The sequence below is a fragment of the Cheilinus undulatus genome, linkage group 3 (assembly GCF_018320785.1).
Source record: "Cheilinus undulatus linkage group 3, ASM1832078v1, whole genome shotgun sequence".
NCBI classification, from domain to species: domain Eukaryota; kingdom Metazoa; phylum Chordata; class Actinopteri; order Labriformes; family Labridae; genus Cheilinus; species Cheilinus undulatus.
Window position 1 is genome coordinate 487,165 of NC_054867.1, and position 23,774 is coordinate 510,938.

Genomic DNA, 23,774 nt, shown 5'->3' on the forward strand with positions numbered 1-23,774 from the left:
ATCATTTATTATCTGAACGCTCCTGTCTTAGTTATATTTATCATTTATTATCTGAACGCTCCTGTCTTAGTTATATTTATCATTTATTATCTGAACGCTCCTGTCTTAGTTATATTTATCATTTATTATCTGAATGCTCCAGTCTTGGTTATATTTATCATTTATTATCTGAACGCTCCTGTCTTAGTTATATTTATCATTTATTATCTGAACGCTCCTGTCTTGGTTATATTTATCATTTATTATCTGAACGCTCCTGTCTTGGTTATATTTATCATTTATTATCTGAACGCTCCTGTCTTGGTTATATTTATCATTTATTATCTGAACGCTCCTGTCTTAGTTATATTTATCATTTATTATCTGAACGCTCCTGTCTTAGTTATATTTATCATTTATTATCTGAACGCTCCTGTCTTAGTTATATTTATCATTTATTATCTGAACGCTCCTGTCTTAGTTATATTTATCATTTATTATCTGAACGCTCCTGTCTTAGTTATATTTATCATTTATTATCTGAATGCTCCAGTCTTAGTTATATTTATCATTTATTATCTGAACGCTCCTGTCTTGGTTATATTTATCATTTATTATCTGACAGCTCCTGTCTATGTTATATTTATCATTTATTATCTGAACGCTCCTGTCTTAGTTATATTTATCATTTATTATCTGAACGCTCCTGTCTTAGTTATATTTATCATTTATTATCTGAACGCTCCTGTCTTGGTTATATTTATCATTTATTATCTGAACGCTCCTGTCTTAGTTATATTTATCATTTATTATCTGAACGCTCCTGTCTTGGTTATATTTATCATTTATTATCTGAACGCTCCTGTCTTAGTTATATTTATCATTTATTATCTGAACGCTCCTGTCTTGGTTATATTTATCATTTATTATCTGAATGCTCCTGTCTTAGTTATATTTATCATTTATTATCTGAACGCTCCTGTCTTGGTTATATTTATCATTTATTATCTGAACGCTCCTGTCTTGGTTATATTTATCATTTATTATCTGAATGCTCCTGTCTTAGTTATATTTATCATTTATTATCTGAACGCTCCTGTCTTAGTTATATTTATCATTTATTATCTGAACGCTCCCGTCTTAGTTATATTTATCATTTATTATCTGAACGCTCCTGTCTTAGTTATATTTATCATTTATTATCTGAACGCTCCCGTCTTGCTTATATTTATCATTTATTATCTGAATGCTCCTGTCTTAGTTATATTTATCATTTATTATCTGAACGCTCCCGTCTTAGTTATATTTATCATTTATTATCTGAATGCTCCTGTCTTGGTTATATTTATCATTTATTATCTGAATGCTCCAGTCTTGGTTATATTTATCATTTATTATCTGAACGCTCCTGTCTTGGTTATATTTATCATTTATTATCTGAACGCTCCTGTCTTAGTTATATTTATCATTTATTATCTGAATGCTCCAGTCTTGGTTATATTTATCATTTATTATCTGAACACTCCTGTCTTAGTTATATTTATCATTTATTATCTGAACGCTCCTGTCTTAGTTATATTTATCATTTATTATCTGAACACTCCTGTCTTAGTTATATTTATCATTTATTATCTGAACGCTCCTGTCTTAGTTATATTTATCATTTATTATCTGAACACTCCTGTCTTAGTTATATTTATCATTTATTATCTGAATGCTCCAGTCTTAGTTATATTTATCATTTATTATCTGAACGCTCCTGTCTTAGTTATATTTATCATTTATTATCTGAACGCTCCTGTCTTGGTTATATTTATCATTTATTATCTGAACGCTCCTGTCTTAGTTATATTTATCATTTATTATCTGAACGCTCCTGTCTTAGTTATATTTATCATTTATTATCTGAACGCTCCTGTCTTGGTTATATTTATCATTTATTATCTGAACGCTCCTGTCTTAGTTATATTTATCATTTATTATCTGAACGCTCCTGTCTTAGTTATATTTATCATTTATTATCTGAACGCTCCTGTCTTAGTTATATTTATCATTTATTATCTGAATGCTCCAGTCTTGGTTATATTTATCATTTATTATCTGAACGCTCCTGTCTTAGTTATATTTATCATTTATTATCTGAACGCTCCTGTCTTAGTTATATTTATCATTTATTATCTGAACGCTCCTGTCTTAGTTATATTTATCATTTATTATCTGAATGCTCCTGTCTTAGTTATATTTATCATTTATTATCTGAATGCTCCTGTCTTAGTTATATTTATCATTTATTATCTGAACGCTCCAGTCTTGCTTATATTTATCATTTATTATCTGAATGCTCCTGTCTTAGTTATATTTATCATTTATTATCTGAACGCTCCTGTCTTAGTTATATTTATCATTTATTATCTGAATGCTCCTGTCTTAGTTATATTTATCATTTATTATCTGAATGCTCCTGTCTTAGTTATATTTATCATTTATTATCTGAACGCTCCTGTCTTAGTTATATTTATCATTTATTATCTGAATGCTCCAGTCTTAGTTATATTTATCATTTATTATCTGAATGCTCCTGTCTTAGTTATATTTATCATTTATTATCTGAATGCTCCTGTCTTAGTTATATTTATCATTTATTATCTGAATGCTCCTGTCTTAGTTATATTTATCATTTATTATCTGAATGCTCCTGTCTTAGTTATATTTATCATTTATTATCTGAACGCTCCTGTCTTAGTTATATTTATCATTTATTATCTGAATGCTCCTGTCTTAGTTATATTTATCATTTATTATCTGAACGCTCCTGTCTTAGTTATATTTATCATTTATTATCTGAATGCTCCTGTCTTAGTTATATTTATCATTTATTATCTGAATGCTCCTGTCTTAGTTATATTTATCATTTATTATCTGAATGCTCCTGTCTTAGTTATATTTATCATTTATTATCTGAACGCTCCTGTCTTAGTTATATTTATCATTTATTATCTGAACGCTCCCGTCTTGCTTATATTTATCATTTATTATCTGAACGCTCCTGTCTTAGTTATATTCATCATTTATTATCTGAACGCTCCTGTCTTAGTTATATTTATCATTTATTATCTGAATGCTCCTGTCTTAGTTATATTTATCATTTATTGTCTGAACGCTCCCGTCTTGGTCTCAGCGTGTTATCAAGCACATGCCAAAGAAAGAGACGGTGAAGTTAACCCCGTCAGGATTTCTGAGTACAGAACAAACAGACGAGTCAAACAGGAGCATTCATCTTCATGGTTCAAACCCTCCTCTATTGGTTAGACCAAAGGCTACAGTCAGCCAATCAGGATCCAGAGTTAAGTAACCAACCTTGTTCCTGTGCTGAGGCATCAAGGCCCGTTCTGATGGCGTCCACATATGACTGAGGAGCCGCCGCTGCCGCTGCTGTGAGTCCTGAACCCAAACTGTCAGCCGGACCCCCAAATGAGCTGTCAGCACCCAGGACTAAGAGACAGAGAGAGAGAGAGAGACAGAGAGAGAGGGACAGACAGAGAGAGAGAGAGAGAGACAGAGAGAGAGGGACAGACAGAGAGAGAGACAGAGAGACAGAGAGAGAGGGACAGACAGGTGGATGAAGGGTTTAGTGTTGGTTAAATTCTCAAGGCAAGGACAGGAATGTTTCCACTATCCTGGTTTGGTTTCCTGCTGTAGCTGAGAGCCTGTAATATAATAATAATAATAATATCATTATTATTATTATAACAATAATCCTGTGTTTTAGAGATGGAGAGTATCTCTGTTATGCCATCAGGTCTGACTCATGTCTCTCGGTCCTCGGTTGAACCAGAGGTAGTTTATGTCAGCTGTCTTAGAGACGGTCTAAAAGCTATTAAAGAGCTGGGAAGACAGAGGACTGATGAAGCTGTCATCACTAACAGAGGAAAGCATGTCTCAGGTCTTTGTAAACAGACTCTCTCAGTCCTCCATGTGTCTCTGCTGGTAGGAATAAGACGCAGAGACTTCAGTGGGAAAACGATCTAAAGATATTTCAGATGAAAAGTCTCTTTTTGGTCAGCACGTAACACAGTTTTGTCAAGATAGCAAGCTGGCTCTCTCCAGCAAAATACTCTTGCCTGTAGACAGTTACACACATGTTAGTGAAGCATGGCACACAACGTCCTGGCTTGATCAAATTATGTGTACAGCCGATGCTCAAGACAGCTTGGAAAATGTTGAAATTTTGTATGGATTTGCTACAACAAATCATATCCCTGTCTCCATGTTGGTAAATGTTGGTAGTCTTCCTGAATGCAATAGTATTAATAACCTTGTGCAGAGTAGGAAATTTGACTGGAACAGCCTTACAGATGATGACCTTCGACATTACAGGTCACTGACTGATTATAGCCTTAGTAACATTGATTTACCAATTGAGGCTATAATATGTAGTAACATTAACTGTAAGAACCAAAAACATAATAAGGATCTGTGTACCATGTTTGAAGCCACTGTGAAGTGTCTACTGAATGACAGCAAATCTTTCTGCCATAAAAGGGTTAAACATAATATAAGGCCTGGGTGGAATGAATATGTGCGTGAACTACATGCGAAAGCTAAAGAAGCCTTCTACAACTGGGTGACATCAGGAAAAGCAAGGCATGGCCCAGAGTGTGAAAGGAAGAAACTAGCGAATGCTAGATTTAAGTATGCCGTACGATCTATAAAAAGAAACGAGGATGTAATGAGGTCTAACTCAATGGCCAAAACACTTCAGAAGCATAAGGCATATGAATTTTGGAAAGAAGTTAAAGCTATTAACAGCAGCAAGATGCCTCTACCATCTAGCATCTCCGGTATATCTGGATCTGAGAATATTGCTGAGCTATGGAGGAAACATTATTGTGATATTGTACTTCATTGTATACAGCACAACTATGGTGCAGGTACAGTGTTGCAAAAATGAAAAAGCTTCAGGTGGCATCTAATGATGCATTTAGGATTTTATTCAAGCATCCAAGATGGATAAATACAAGCCATATGTTTGTAAGTAGTAATGTGCCCAATTTTCACGCTGTTCTTAGAAAGTGTATATACAGTTTTATGTGTCGACTTAACCAGTCAAAGAATGAAATCATTATGGCCCTAGCGATAACGGCACAGAGTGACACAAAATATATGTCATTCTTCTGGAAGCACTGGAATAGATGCCTGTATGTATTTCAAATCTATTTGTGTTGTTTTTTGTGTTGTTTGTGTTCTTGTATGTATTTTATATGGACCTGAGTCTGGAAATAAAGTTTATCTAAAGAGACTGAAGATGCATCCGTTCACTTTGCACAAGAGAGATGACGTGTGTCGTCTCCTTCTGTTGTCCCAAAGTGAAGCCAAAAGCCTGCAGGAGTGGCAGTCACAATTGAACCTCATGTGACTGTCAGTGTCTGCAGCAGCTAACTATAGATGAACATCATCATCATCATCATCAACATCATCATCATCATCATCATCAGAGAGGAGATGATCTGCTGCAAACACAGACCTGGTCTGTTTGAGCTGACGTGGGTCTGTCGTTCACTGCTGTCTCTGAGGACCATGGTCTTCTTGACTCCTCCTCTGACTGGAGCCCCGCCCCCAGACCCTCCTACAGCTGCATGGTTCTCTGGAGGTCCTCCCCCGCCTCCTCTAAATAATTTGACGTGGTCGTACCTGCAGAAAAGGAAAGCAGACCTGAGCACACAGAGGAAAAACCACAGACCAGCAGCAGAAGGAGAACAGGACCGGAGGGCTGGAGATAAAGGATGCCTTATTTTACTGCACATCTGAATGCAGACGGACAAACAGCATAGAAGAAATACTTCACATGCTGAGCATGGTCATCTGGAGCTACAGGGGCCTGCAAAAGTATATAACGCTGGAACCTTTCCACAGTTCTTCATATTACAACCACAAACGTAAATATGTTTTATTGGGATTTTACATGATAGATGAACACAAAGTGCTGCATAATTGTGAAGTGAAATGAAAATTATACATGGCTTTCAAAATGTATACAAAAGTGAAAAAAGGAGCACCCTTCCAACAATAAACTTCTAAATGGTGCACGACAAAAAGACTAAAACTGAGAAGGTCTGCACTCAGAAACGTCCTTTATAGCAGTTTTATTAGGGTAAGGCTCACAGATGCGTTTAGTGACCTTCAATGTTGTCACAACGCTGAAGGTCACGAGTCGTGCAACTGGAAATTCAGAACTGAATGTGATGAAATTCTCACAGTGTATGCTCGGCTTTAGGAAAACAGTCCACCACGGCCGGTCACGCCGGGAATAAAACTGCGGCATTAAATGTCACGGTGCAGCACGTCCCCATGTATCTGGCCGTTGCAAACGTGGGTTCTGTTCATAGAAAAATGAAGGGGGATGACTGTTCGGACGCACGCTGGATCGGGCGGGTGTGTTTTGTTTGGACTTTGCAGAGGAGACTAAAAACAACACAGGCAATGATAGAAGGCACAGGTAAAGAAGAAACCACAGCACACAAAACAGATCCAGCAAACGTTCACCAACCAGGTCAACACTGTCCACTGGTCTTAAACAGAAGAGAGAACTACAGAGCTGGAGCAGTGACCTTAAACCAGATTGTGGAACAGCCCACAGATCCTGATCAGAGGAGCGAAGAGTCCTGCTGGGATTGTGATGCTGCAGAAGTTCTGTTTGGTCCATGCAGGTAGCCTTACAGACAGGTGGATATGCCCGTTTCCGTGTTTCTCACTGGTGAATCCATCTTACAAAGCTCCAGTCTGAACCGTGTGGGCCCATTTAGAAAGTGACAGGACCTGGGGAGCAGGTGGCCTAGCGGTTTAAGGCACTCCCCATGTAAGCGGGCGGCCCAGGTTCCTGAGGCCTGACGCCCTTTACGGCATGTCTCTCCCCACTCTTGACCCTGTTTCCGACTCTATCCACTGTCCTCCTCTGGCTAATAAAGGCACAAAAATGCCCAAAAATCTAATCTTTGAAAAGGAAGTGACAGGACCAATCAGCAATGAGGGGCAGTACTTTCAGGTTGGTGGAGCAAGCAGCGAGAAGAGGCCGGTGCAGTTATGGAGGAAGAGATTAGCGTGGATGCTGCTAAAGCGCCAGTTTTATCAGAACTTGACAACATTTCTTCATTAAGAGAAGAACAAAGAACAGCAGTGAGTTGATTTCTTTCAAAAACCACAAAAGTCGTGTACTGACATGTCTACAGTCGCCATGGTTACCGTTATGCAGTTCTCTATGGAGTTTACTTCTCGGTAGCGGCTATGTCACGTGTTTTGTTGCTCTGATTGGCCCGTAAAGATGTGACAGACAGAATGATCATCCAATCACCCATCCAGTTTTTTTTCAAAGGCTCTGCCCTTTCCCAAACACTGTCTATGAGAGGTTTACCAGATGGATGTGTGACACAAATTCCCATACAGGCCTTTCAAAGTAAAAACTAGAATCCTGAAATGTAGAGGAGGCAGTGTACACTCTCCTTAATGTAGCCCAGCTAAAGTTCAGTTCATTTAACTACAAACACCTACTTCCTACAAGTGCTTCAAAATAAAAGTCCCTAGACTACTTTTATTATGAAAGAGCCATATCAGGAAATGCAGCTGAACACAGCTCAGCAGGAGAGAAATGAAACTTCAAAGCACAGATTCAGTGAGAAGTTACACCATAGCGGGACTCGTGAAATCATCTGTCCATGGTTTCAATCACAGACGTGAACTAATGTCAGCACTTAACCACAGGAGGAGAATGTGAGCAGTAAAAATACTGTCCTATCAAATATCAGCTGTCTCCAGCTCTACTCTCAGGTGAGTGTTACCTGCAGCGGTCTCCGTAGGCGCACACTCCTCTCTGGTAGAACTTACAGATGGTGGACGGTTTGCTGTTTGACGGGTCGTGAGAGAACATACAGCGATTTCCCTCCCTGCACACGCCGTGGAGGAAGTACCTGTCAGAATAAAACACCTGTTATACCTGCAGTTTCTCATGAATGCACAGTGTTACCATGGTAACAGAAAAACAGCTGTTCTGTGATTGGCTGATGGTTTACTCTACACTGCTTTATCTTTCTAAATCAGAAGGTTAGTTACCATAGCAACTCTTTGAAGAACGTTTGACATCTTTCAAGTTTGAACTGGAATCCTGTTAGAACCACAGACATAATACATGTAGACGGCTCATTGACTGTGTTTGCCTGCTGCCGTTATACGTCAACATGTCCGCCATATTGCCAGAGGCAAGAGCATCCCATTAACAAATGCACGTATATATGAGATATGAAGGGTTTTGTCACTGTTGGAAATGTTATTCCATGCGATCTTGTCAGCCCTACGCAGTAGAGCCCTGCGTGGGACTGTTTTCTTCATCCCGCTCCTGCCCGCCTCCACTGAATTTCTGACCATTGCCATCCGCAACCCCAACGTGTGTGTTACACTCCCGCCTGCTCCCCTAAAACCCTGAGAATTCAAGCCCCCGCAATAATAGAGATGCATTGATTTGGTGTCTTCTCTCGTCCTGCGGGAGAAAACACATAATTTTAAAGGCGTTTAATAGGGATTCATGGGCAGTGCTCAATTTGTAAATCTTCAGGTCCCAGAACGCAGACCGGGTGTTGTTCCAGCAGTAAAGGGGAAACAAAAGTGTCCTGGAATACATCAAAAACGAAAAACAGTGCCTTGTGCAAAAACGGGCCAAGGAGATCATGTGAGTGCAAACAACCTATTAACCTAAATGATTAAAAAAGAATCAGCTGCAGAAAAGCACGTACAATCAGCCATCGACGGAGAGCATCTCTCTCTGAGCGGCAGCTGTCAGTCATCTGCCACGTTTCAGCACCAAGGACAGCTCATTTAGCCTCTCTCAGCATAAACATAAATGTTCACAACACAAAAACCTGCTTTTTCAGTTGAAATGATTATTTATGAAACTGTACTTGTCATGTCATGAAGTATTCAGCAGATATTAATCTGTTATTCCATCAGAGCTTGTCTGCAGAAACAAAACTTGTCAGACTTGCCTTGTTTTCTTTTTCTGTTGTAAAGACCTTGTTTGGGCTTCTTTTCTACATCACTTGTTGACTCCATCGTCCTGTCGCTAGGCTACATCCCGATCCCGCAGTGGGTTTTTTTAGCCACCCCATCCCGCCCGCACCAAAGTTCAAACCACCCGCTCCCGTGAGATTTGCGTTGGGTGACCCAATCCCAATGCAGTCCTCTACTACGCAGCACAGGAGTGAGGCATCTTGCCCAGGAATGCCTCTGGTAAAATGGTGGTGGCATTGACGTACAGCCCACTGGCCAATGCGGCGTCTACGTATGTTATGTCTATGACTAGAAGTTTCCACAAGACTTCAGGTAGCCTCTGGTGGTCTGGGGTTTATTTCTTATTTAGTATGTTCTTCTCTGCATATCAGGGAGCCTGATTTTTCTTATCTAATGCACAGTAGCATCAGCATAACATTGGCATGTTTGGATGGTAGCTATAAAACAGGGGTAATCAACTAAAGCTCACAGAGGTGCAGTCAGAGAAAGTGTGTTAAACCAAAGGTCTGGAACATCATAATGTCTAACTTGAGTTAGTGTGATACCTGGATCTGGGTGGGATTTCAGGGACTTGTTGCGCTGATAAAATATGAAAATTTTCTTTGTCTACAGCTCACCGGTTTCTCCGTCTGTGAATCTCTCCTTTAGGGCCTTATGAAATCTGTTTCATGTTTTGCCAAATTCAGTTTTAATATTTTGGAATTCTGTTTTTTAACCTTTCCACTAATTTTACCATAAAAAGAGTGTCTCATGTTTATGTAAATGATTAAATGTTCACTATGTAAGCTTAAATAGAAACAACCTTAAATTTATTGAAAAAGGGCCACAGTTGGCCCATGAGCCACAGTTTTGATAACCCTGATATAAAATAATTATAACCAGTGCAACTGTCAAATATTTCTAACGTAAGACACATCCACATGTATAATCACATCCTAACTGATGTTTTTGATGTAAACATCAGTGATAGTAACTTAATAAGAAGGTCACATTAAAGTTAAATGGTTAAAGTAAACCTGTAAATGTTCTTTACTCTCTCAGTCTGATGCTGCCTTGTTCTGCTCCTGACTGTAACCGTTCTCTCCTCATCTCTCTTCATCCTCGCTGTCTGTCTGTCTGCCTCATATTAGACTCTGTTAATGCAGACATGTACTGCCTCATTACGCAACCAGAGGGAACTACAGTATCTACAGGAGGAATCATTAAGCTAATTGTTACTTGAATTTAACATCATTTAGACTGCAGGACTTCAAGACCGTCTGACTCGAGTTTGAAGCCCTGGAGGAGTGAGGGGGTGTGAGGCGTGTCTGTGCCTCGGGCAGAGTCTCTCTGTGACTCTCAAGGGAGGTAAAATAACTCGTAGCATGTATGAGTTTTCTTGAAGGTTCAACATTATGTCGTCCCGTACTGCCCCGCTTTGAACGAATGTTTGCCGGTGTTTCCTGCAGCTGCTTTGACATGCTGTTACTGTTTGGGAGGGGGCGGGGTGAGTGTTTGTTATGTGAGGCACAAGTTGTGCCCCGCTTTAGTGTCCCCCCGGAACATATTCCTCAGATATACGTTCCTCCTAAATAAAAACATAGCATTTCAGTCAGATCCATTCCAATTTTCATAATGTCCACGTTAAACAGTATATTCCATTTTTATTGGCGAATTCCGCGACTCTGTCCGCGATTCCGCTAAAGCGGAAACCTTAGGATCCTAGACTCCATGTCTCAGCTAACTCATCTTTTCGTCTAATCTCGTTGTTTTTCTAAAGATTGTAGGCCCATGTCCATATCTGATGGCGTCTGGGTCCAGACCCCGACCGCTGTCCAACATTTGGTGACCCCTGCTATACACCATAGACTTTACCGAAGAGACTGTGCCCCATAGACTATACACCATAGACTAAAGACCATAGACTGTACACCATAGACTATACTCCATAGACTATACTCCATAGACTATACTCCATAGACTATACACCATAGACTATACACCATAGACTGTACTCCATAGACTATACACCATAGACTTTACCGAAGAGACTGTGCCCCATAGACTATACACCATAGACTATAGACCATAGACTGTACTCCATAGACTATACTCCATAGACTATACACCATAGACTATACACCATAGACTATACTCCATAGACTATACACCATAGACTATACTCCATAGACTATACACCATAGACTATAGACCATAGACTGTACTCCATAGACTATACTCCATAGACTATACTCCATAGACTATACACCATAGACTATACACCATAGACTATACTCCAGAGACTATACTCCATAGACTATAGACCATAGACTGTACTCCATAGACTATACTCCATAGACTATACACCATAGACTATACTCCATAGACTATACTCCATAGACTATACTCCATAGACTATACTCCATAGACTATACTCCATAGAATATACTCCATAGACTATACACCATAGACTATACTCCATAGACTATACTCCATAGACTATACACCATAGACTATACTCCATAGGCTATACTCCATAGACTATACACCATAGACTATACTCCATAGACTATACTCCATAGACTATACACCATACACTATACTCCATAGGCTATACACCATAGACTATACTCCATAGACTTTACTCCATAGACTATACACCATAGACTATACTCCATAGGCTATACACCATAGACTATACACCATAGAATATACTCCATAGACTATACACCGTAGACTATACTCCATAGGCTATACACCATAGACTATACACCATAAAATATACTCCATAGACTATACACCATAGACTATACACCATAGAATATACTCCATAGACTATACACCATACACTATACTCCATAGACTATACACCATAGACTATACTCCATAGACTATACTCCATAGACTATACACCATAGACTATACTCCATAGACTATACTCCATAGAATATACTCCATAGACTATACACCATAGACTATACTCCATAGGCTATACACCATAGACTATACACCATAGACTATACTCCATAGACTATACTCCATAGAATATACTCCATAGACTATACACCATAGACTATACTCCATAGACTATACTCCATAGACTATACACCATAGACTATACTCCATAGACTATACTCCATAGAATATACTCCATAGACTATACACCATAGACTATACTCCATAGACTATACAATGTTACAATGTTACAATGTCATTTAGCAGACGCTTTTCTCCAAAGCGACGTACATTTGAGAGCAAGAACAACACAAGCAATGATCTAGACAAGAAGAAACAACATCAGTAAGTGCCATCAAGTGCTTCAGGTTCAATTGGACGCAAGTGCTGCCATGTAGAGTTTAAGGCAGAGTACCTAAAATATAAGTTGTTTATGTAGTACACCATAGACTATACTCCATAGACTATACTCCATAGACTATACACCATAGACTATACTCCATAGACTATACTCCATAGAATATACTCCATAGACTATACACCATAGACTATACTCCATAGACTATACTCCATAGACTATACACCATAGACTATAGACCATAGACTGTACTCCATAGACTATACTCCATAGACTATACTCCATAGACTATACACCATAGACTATACACCATAGACTATACTCCAGAGACTATACTCCATAGACTATAGACCATAGACTGTACTCCATAGACTATACTCCATAGACTATACTCCATAGACTATACACCATAGACTATACATCATAGACTATACTCTATAGACTAAACACCATAGACTATACACCATAGACTATACTCCATAGCATATACACCATAGACTATACACCATAGACTATACTCCATAGCATATACACCATAGACTATACACCATAGACTATACTCTATAGACTATACACCATAGACTATACTCCATAGCATATACACCATAGACTATACACCATAGACTATACTCTATAGACTATACACCATAGACTATACACCATAGACTATACACCATAGCATATACACCATAGACTATACACCATAGACTATACTCTATAGACTATACACCATAGACTATACACAATAGACTATACTCTATAGACTATACACCATAGACTATACACCATAGACTATACTCTATAGACTATACACCATAGACTATACTCTATAGACTATACACCATAGACTATACACCATAGACTATACTCTATAGACTATACACCATAGACTATACACCATAGCATATACACCATAGACTATACACCATAGACTATACACCATAGACTATACTCCATAGCATATACACCATAGACTATACACCATAGACTATACTCTATAGACTATACACCATAGACTATACTCCATAGCATATACACCATAGACTATACACCATAGGCTATACTCTATAGACTATACTCTATAGACTATACACCATAGACTATACTCCATAGCATATACACCATAGACTATACTCCATAGCATATACACCATAGACTATACACCATAGACTATACTCCATAGCATATACACCATAGACTATACACCATTGAATATACTCCATAGACTTTACACCATAGACTATACTCCATAGCATATACACCATAGACTATACACCATAGACTATACTCCATAGACTATACACCATAGACTATACTCCATAGCATATACACCATAGACTACACACCATAGACTATACACCATAGACTATACTCCATAGACTATACACCATAGACTATACACCATAGACTATACTCCATAGGCTATACTCCATAGCATATACACCATAGACTATACACCATAGAATATACTCCATAGACTATACACCAAAGACTATACTCCATAGCATATACACCATAGACTATACACCATAGACTATACACCATAGACTATACTCCATAGACTATACACCATAGACTATACACCATAGACTATACTCCATAGACTATACACCATAGACTATACACCATAGAATATACTCCATAGACTATACACCATAGACTATACTCCATAGGCTATACTCCATAGCATATACACCATAGACTATACACCATTGAATATACTCCATAGACTCTACACCATAGACTATACTCCATAGACTATACTCCATAGCATATACACCATAGATTTTACACCATAGACTATACTCCATAGACTATACTCCATAGCATATACACCATAGACTATACACCATAGACTATACACCATAGAATAAATTCCATAGACTTTACACCATAGACTATACACCATAGACTATACTCCATAGACTATACACCATAGACTATACACCATAGACTATACTCCATAGACTATACACCATAGACTATACACCATAGAATATACTCCATAGACTATACACCATAGACTATACTCCATAGGCTATACTCCATAGCCTATACACCATAGACTATACACCATAGACTATACTCCATAGCCTATACACCATAGACTATACACCATAGACTATACTCCATAGCCTATACACCATAGACTATACACCATAGACTATACTCCATAGCCTATACACCATAGACTATACACCATAGACTATACTCCATAGGCTATACTCCATAGCATATACACCATAGACTATACACCATAGACTATACTCCATAGCCTATACACCATAGACTATACACCATAGACTATACTCCATAGCCTATACACCATAGACTTTACACCATAGACTATACTCCATAGCCTATACACCATAGACTATACACCATAGACTATACTCCATAGGCTATACTCCATAGCATATACAGCATAGACTATACACCATAGACTATACACCATAGACTATACTCCATAGCCTATACACCATAGACTATACACCATAGACTATACTCCATAGGCTATACTCCATAGCATATACAGCATAGACTATACACCATAGACTATACACCATAGACTATACTCCATAGCATATACACCATAGCATATACACCATAGACTATACTCCATTGAATATACTCCATAGACTATACACCATAGACTATACTCCATAGCATATACACCATAGACTATACACCATAGACTATACTCTATAGACTATACACCATAGACTATACACCATAGAATATACTCCATAGACTATACACCATAGACTATACTCCATAGGCTATACTCCATAGGCTATACTCCATAGGCTATACTCCATAGCATATACACCATAGACTATACACCATAGACTATACACCATAGAATATACTCCATAGACTATACACCATAGACTATACTCCATAGGCTATACTCCATAGGCTATACTCCATAGGCTATACTCCATAGCATATACACCATAGACTATACACCATAGAATATACTCCATAGACTATACACCATAGACTATACACCATAGAATATACTCCATAGACTATACACCATAGACTATACTCCATAGGCTATACTCCATAGCATATACACCATAGACTATACACCATTGAATATACTCCATAGACTCTACACCATAGACTATACTCCATAGACTATACTCCATAGCATATACACCATAGACTATACACCATAGAATATACTCCATAGACTATACACCATAGACTATACACCATAGAATATACTCCATAGACTATACACCATAGACTATACACCATAGAATATACTCCATAGACTTTACACCATAGACTATACTCCATAGACTATACTCCATAGCATATACACCATAGACTATACACCATAGAATATACTCCATAGACTATACACCATAGACTATACACCATAGAATATACTCCATAGACTATACACCATAGACTATACTCCATAGGCTATACTCCATAGCATATACACCATAGACTATACACCATTGAATATACTCCATAGACTCTACACCATAGACTATACTCCATAGACTATACTCCATAGCATATACACCATAGACTTTACACCATAGACTATACTCCATAGACTATACTCCATAGCATATACACCATAGACTATACACCATAGACTATACACCATAGAATAAATTCCATAGACTTTACACCATAGACTATACTCCATAGACTATACTCCATAGCATATACACCATAGACTATACTCCATAGGCTATACTCCATAGCATATACAGCATAGACTATACACCATAGACTATACACCATAGACTATACTCCATAGCCTATACACCATAGACTATACACCATAGACTATACTCTATAGACTATACACCATAGACTATACACCATAGAATATACTCCATAGACTCTACACCATAGACTATACTCCATAGACTATACTCCATAGCATATACACCATAGACTATACACCATAGACTATACACCATAGAATAAATTCCATAGACTTTACACCATAGACTATACTCCATAGACTATACTCCATAGCATATACACCATAGACTATACACCATAGACTATACACCATAGAATAAATTCCATAGACTTTACACCATAGACTATACTCCATAGACTATACTCCATAGCATATACACCATAGACTATACACCATAGACTATACTCCATAGACTATACACCATAGACTATACACCATAGAATATACTCCATAGACTATACACCATAGACTATACTCCATAGGCTATACTCCATAGCCTATACACCATAGACTATACACCATAGACTATACTCCATAGCCTATACACCATAGACTATACACCATAGACTATACTCCATAGCCTATACACCATAGACTATACACCATAGACTATACTCCATAGCCTATACACCATAGACTATACACCATAGACTATACTCCATAGGCTATACTCCATAGCATATACACCATAGACTATACACCATAGACTATACTCCATAGCCTATACACCATAGACTATACACCATAGACTATACTCCATAGGCTATACTCCATAGCATATACACCATAGACTATACACCATTGAATATACTCCATAGACTCTACACCATAGACTATACTCCATAGACTATACTCCATAGCATATACACCATAGACTTTACACCATAGACTATACTCCATAGACTATACTCCATAGCATATACACCATAGACTATACACCATAGACTATACACCATAGAATAAATTCCATAGACTTTACACCATAGACTATACTCCATAGACTATACTCCATAGCATATACACCATAGACTATACACCATAGACTATACTCCATAGACTATACACCATAGACTATACATCATAGAATATACTCCATAGACTATACACCATAGACTATACTCCATAGGCTATACTCTATAGCCTATACACCATAGACTATACACCATAGACTATACTCCATAGCATATACACCATAGACTATACACCATAGACTATACTCCATAGCCTATACACCATAGACTATACACCATAGACTATACACCATAGACTATACTCCATAGCCTATACACCATAGACTATACACCATAGACTATACTCCATAGGCTATACTCCATAGCATATACACCATAGACTATACACCATAGACTATACTCCATAGCCTATACACCATAGACTATACACCATAGACTATACTCCATAGGCTATACTCCATAGCATATACAGCATAGACTATACACCATAGACTATACACCATAGACTATACTCCATAGCCTATACACCATAGACTATACACCATAGACTATACTCCATAGGCTATACTCCATAGCATATACAGCATAGACTATACTCTATAGACTATACACCATAGACTATACTCCATAGCATATACACCATAGACTATACACCATAGACTATACTCTATAGACTATACACCATAGACTATACTCCATAGCATATACACCATAGACTATACACCATAGACTATACTCTATAGACTATACACCATAGACTATACACCATAGAATATACTCCATAGGCTATACTCCATAGGCTATACTCCATAGGCTATACTCCATAGCATATACACCATAGACTATACACCATAGACTATACACCATAGAATATACTCCATAGACTATACACCAAAGACTATACTCCATAGCATATACACCATAGACTATACTCCATAGAATATACTCCATAGACTTTACTCCATAGACTATACACCATAGACTATACACCATAGAATATACTCCATAGACTTTACACCATAGACTATACTCCATAGACTATACTCCATAGCATATACACCATAGACTTTACTCCATAGACTATACACCATAGAATATACTCCATAGACTTTACACCTTAGACTATACTCCATAGACTATACTCCATAGCATATACACCATAGACTTTACTCCATAGACTATACACCATAGAATATACTCCATAGACTTTACACCTTAGACTATACTCCATAGACTATACTCCATAGCATATACACCATAGACTTTACACCATAGACTATACACCATAGAATATACTCCATAGACTTTACACCATAGACTATACTCCATAGACTATACTCCATAGCATATACACCATAGACTTTACTCCATAGACTATACACCATAGAATATACTCCATAGACTTTACACCTTAGACTATACTCCATAGACTATACTCCATAGCATATACACCATAGACTGTGCCCCATAGACTATACACCATATACTACATGGAAACAAGTATTCAGCTGCTTGACCGTTACACCCACAGGAACTGTGGTGACAATATATTTAAATACATGTACTTTAATATGGAGTTTTCCAGATCTAACAGCCTCCACTCTTTTTAGAAGGCCTAGCCCAAACCCTGAAAACTATCCCTATACCAGTATCCCTCTGCCACCAGACTTCACAGCTGAAACAGTGCAGTCAGGCAGGTAATGTCTGACCCACTGATACAGGTGTACAATCATCATTTAGTCATGCAGTTTCCATTTATAAAATAAGTGTGATCCTAAAAGTGTCGTTCTGCAGAGCTTAGAGACTCCAGCGTGGTTCAGTGATGATGACACCTTTGACATAATTCATCCCTGCTGGATATTCCAAGGTCAGCTGTCAGTGATGTTATTAGGAAGTGGAAGAGTTTAGGAACAACAGCAGCTCAGCCATGAAGAGGAAGACCAGGTCAAACCACGGAGCAGGCTGCTAAGGATCATGGGTAAAAGTCTCCCAGTCTCTGCTGAAGAGTTCTGAACTTCCTCTGGCATTAATGTAAACACTAAAACTGCAGCAGGAGCTTCATGGATGGGTTTCCATGGTAACAGCTGCATGCTAGCCTCACATCACCAAGTCCAGTACCAAGGATCTGATGGAGTAAAACACACCAACCCTGGACTGAGGAGTGACCAATCATCTTCTCTGTTTACAGTCAGATGGTGAGTCTGGGTCTGGAGGATGCTGGGAGAACTTTACCTGTCTGACTGTGAAGTTTGGTGGAGGAGGGATCATGGTCTGGGGCTGGTTTTCAGGGTATGGGCTGGACCCCTTATATCCAGTGAGGGACCATCTTAATGCTTCAGCAGACCAAGACCTTCTGGACAATGCTATGCTTCCAACAGTCTGGAGAAGGCCCTTTTCTATTCCAGCAGGACTGTGGCCCAGAGACCAGAGAAGGACTAGAAAGACCTGGTCTGATGAAGACCTGGACTGGTCCACACAGAGTCCTAACCTCATAAATGCTCTACAGGATGAATGGTCACACATTCTCACAGGAACACTCCAGAATGTTCTGGAAAGCCTTCAGAGGAGAGAGGAGGCTGTTAGAGCTGCTGTGGTGTCACTGCAGTCCCTGCTGGCTGAATACTTTTGTCCACTTACTGTAACTGTATGATATCTATTTAATACTATCTAGTACTGAGCTTTAACAGTGTTGTTCAGATTAAAGCTAACAGGAGGGCTCTGGTCCTCTCAGTGCTAGAATCTTCTTCATGGCTTTATTTGTAACTGGAGCGTTAATCTGCTGCTGCTGGTTCTACTGGACCTCTAGACCAGAACTGGGACCGTTTTCATCAGGGGGCCTCGATAATCCGTCAGACCGCTCCCATTAGTCCTTCAGGAGGGTTAATGTCGAGGACAGCCGGGACAGGTGGGTTCAGGTCAGAAGGACTGAGTTTGACTCCAGACTGGCTCAGAGGACAGCGGATCACAGGCTAACAGCTAGCAGCTAACGGCTAAAAACATTAGCACGAGGCTAACGGGTCCCGGTCAGGAACAGAGCACGAGACAGACAGAGGGACAGACAGGTGAGACACTGGCAGACAGGTGACACACTCACCTACACGTCACCTGTTTGGTGCTCATCTTCCTCGCGGGGCTTCACAGATTCAGAAATGACGGCTGTTTCCAAGTTGTCACGTTGGTGCCCCGGTCAGACAGATCCGGGTAGAAACCACAGTCCCAACAGGAAGGTTCCTACTGAGTTCAAAGGTTAACCAGTCAGAAATACTTACTCCGTCGTGGAGAATTTACCCTTTATTCCTCTATTTACTGAGGTCTGCCCTTTAAAAGACAATGAGTCACTTAACAATACCATTTAAAACCCCAAATGTTTGTCTGCGTAAAACAGCGGTTCTCAAACTGGGGATCAGGACCCCCTGCGGGGTCAGGACCCTGACTGAGTGGGGGTTGTGAGATGCCTTCCAGAAGAACACACACAAACCAACCATTGTTGAATGGTTTTAAATTATCCATTCAATTATTAAATTAATTAAATTATCCGTTTGTATCCACCTCATTCCTGGGGCCGCGACTGTAAATCTGAATGTGGGGGAAACTTCTGGTGCTAAAGTGGAAGAACATTAAATACATGGATTCTAGTACAGCTAACAATAGATGCTAACTACCAACTACAGTTGTTTCATTAACAATTCAAATGGAGTTTGTAAATATTGGTATATTTTTGTAATTACAAGTTCACATTGGTTGTATTGTAAACTGTAAATTACCATAGCTATGAATGCAGGTCTACTGTAGCTATGAATGCAGGTCTACTGTAGCTATGAATGTGGGTCTACTGTAGCTATGAATGCAGGTCTACTGTAGCTATGAATGTGGGTCTACTGTAGCTATGAATGCAGGTCTACTGTAGCTATGAATGTGGGTCTACTGTAGCTATGAATGCAGGTCTACTGTAGCTATGAATGCAGATCTACTGTAGCTATGAATGCAGGTCTACTGTAGCTATGAATGCAGGTCTACTGTAGCTATGAATGTGGGTCTACTGTAGCTATGAATGCAGGTCTACTGTAGCTATGAATGTGGGTCTACTGTAGCTATGAATGTGGGTCTACTGTAGCTATGAATGTGGGTCTACTGTAGCTATGAATGTGGGTCTACTGTAGCTATGAATGTGGGTCTACTGTAGCTATGAATGTGGGTCTACTGTAGCTATAAATGTGTGTCTAATGTAGCTCTAAATGTGGGTCTACTGTAGCTATGAATGTGGGTCTACTGTAGCTATGAATGTGGGTCTACTGTAGCTATGAATGTGGGTCTACTGTAGCTATGAATGCAGGTCTACTGTAGCTATGAATGTGGGTCTACTGTAGCTATGAATGCAGGTCTACTGTAGCTATGAATGTGGGTCTACTGTAGCTATGAATGTGGGTCTACTGTAGCTATGAATGTGGGTCTACTGTAGCTATGAATGTGGGTCTACTGTAGCTATGAATGTGGGTCTACTGTAGCTATGAATGTGGGTCTACTGTAGCTATGAATGTGGGTCTACTGTAGCTATGAATGTGGGTCTACTGTAGCTATGAATGTGGGTCTACTGTAGCTATGAATGTGGGTCTACTGTAGCTATGAATGTGGGTCTACTGTAGCTATGAATGTGGGTCTACTGTAGCTATGAATGTGGGTCTACTGTAGCTATGAATGTGGGTCTACTGTAGCTATGAATGTGGGTCTACTGTAGCTATGAATGTGGGTCTACTGTAGCTATGAATGTGGGTCTACTGTAGCTATGAATGCAGGTCTACTGTAGCTATGAATGTGGGTCTACTGTAGCTATGAATGTGGGTCTACTGGTGCTATGAATGCAGGTCTACTGTAGCTATGAATGTGGGTCTACTGTAGCTATGAATGCAGATCTACTGTAGCTATGAATGTGGGTCTACTGTAGCTATGAATGCGGGTCTACTGTAGCTATGAATGCAGGTCTACTGTAGCTATGAATGTGGGTCTACTGTAGCTATGAATGCAGGTCTACTGTAGCTATGAATGTGGGTCTACTGTAGCTATGAATGCAGGTCTACTGTAGCTATGAATGTGGGTCTACTGTAGCTATGAATGCAGGTCTACTGTAGCTATGAATGTGGGTCTACTGTAGCTATGAATGCAGGTCTACTGTAGCTATGAATGTGGGTCTACTGTAGCTATGAATGCAGGTCTACTGTAGCTATGAATGTGGGTCTACTGTAGCTATGAATGCAGGTCTACTGTAGCTATGAATGTGGGTCTACTGTAGCTATGAATGTGGGTCTACTGTAGCTATGAATGCAGGTCTACTGTAGCTACGAATGTGGGTCTACTGTAGCTATGAATGCAGGTCTACTGTAGCTATGAATGTGAGTCTACTGTAGCTATGAATGCAGGTCTACTGTAGCTATGAATGCAGGTCTACTGTAGCTATGAATGCGGGTCTACTGTAGCTATGAATGCAGGTCTACTGTAGCTATGAATATGGGTCTGCTGTCGCTATGAATGTGAGTCTACTGGAGCTATGAATGTGGGTCTACTGTAGCTATGAATGTGGATTTACTGTAGCTTTAAATATGGCTCAAATGTAGCTATGAATATGGGTCTGCTGTCGCTATGAATGTGGTCTACTGTAACTATAAACATGGGTCTACTGTAGCTATGAATGTGGGTCTACTGTAGCTATAAATGTGAGTCTACTGTAGCTATCAATGTGGGTCTACTCTAGCTATAAATGTGGGTCTACTGTAGCTACAAATGTGGGTCTACTCTAGCTATAAATGTGGGTCTACTGTAGCTATAAATATGGGTCTACTGTAGCTCTAAATGTGGGTCTACTGTAGCTACAAATGTGGGTCTACTCTAGCTATAAATGTGGGTCTACTGTAGCTATGAATGTGGGTCTACTGTAGCTATGAATGTGGGTCTACTGTAGCTATGAATGTGGATTTACTGTAGCTTTAAATATGGCTCAAATGTAGCTATGAATATGGGTCTGCTGTCGCTATGAATGTGGGTCTACTGTAGCGATGAATGTGGGTCTACTGTCGCTATGAATGTGGGATGACTGTAGCAATAAATGTGGGTCTACTGTAGCTATAAATGTGAGTCTACCTGTAGCTATGAATGCAGGTCTACTGTAGCTATGAATGCAGGTCTACTGTAGCTATGAATGTGGGTCTACTGTAGCTATGAATGCAGGTCTACTGTAGCTATGAATGTGAGTCTACTGTAGCTATGAATGCAGGTCTTCTGTAGCTATGAATGCAGGTCTACTGTAGCTATGAATGCGGGTCTACTGTAGCTATGAATGCAGGTCTACTGTAGCTATGAATGTGAGTCTACTGTAGCTAAGAATGCAGGTCTACTGTAGCTATGAATGTGAGTCTACTGTAGCTATGAATGCAGATCTACTGTAGCTATGAATGTGGGTCTACTGTAGCTATGAATGTGGGTCTACTGTAGCTATGAATGTGGGTCTACTGTAGCTATGAATGTGGGTCTACTGTAGCTATGAATGTGGGTCTACTGTAGCTATAAATGTGAGTCTACTGTAGCTATGAATGTGGGTCTACTGTAGCTATGAATGTGGGTCTACTGTAGCTATGAATGTGGGTCTACTGTAGCTATGAATGTGGGTCTACTGTAGCTATGAATGTGGGTCTACTGTAGCTATAAATGTGGGTCTACTGTAGCTATGAATGTGGGTCTACTGTAGCTA

The 23,774-nt window shown here is 39.2% G+C and overlaps 1 protein-coding gene across 1 annotated transcript in view; it reads right to left on the reverse strand.

Annotated features, from left to right (window-relative positions):
* Positions 1-20,266, reverse strand: part of mkrn2 (makorin, ring finger protein, 2) — a 42,644-nt gene extending 22,378 nt beyond the window's left edge. The window contains exons 1-4 of the mRNA XM_041815059.1: positions 20,130-20,266; positions 7,812-7,940; positions 5,504-5,670; positions 3,337-3,471 (exon numbers count right to left, since the gene is read on the reverse strand). Of these exons, the coding sequence (XP_041670993.1) occupies positions 3,337-3,471; positions 5,504-5,670; positions 7,812-7,940; positions 20,130-20,155 (457 nt within the window). The 5' untranslated portion in view covers positions 20,156-20,266. The remainder of the gene's footprint in view (positions 1-3,336; positions 3,472-5,503; positions 5,671-7,811; positions 7,941-20,129) is intronic.
* Positions 20,267-23,774: the final 3,508 nt, after the last annotated feature.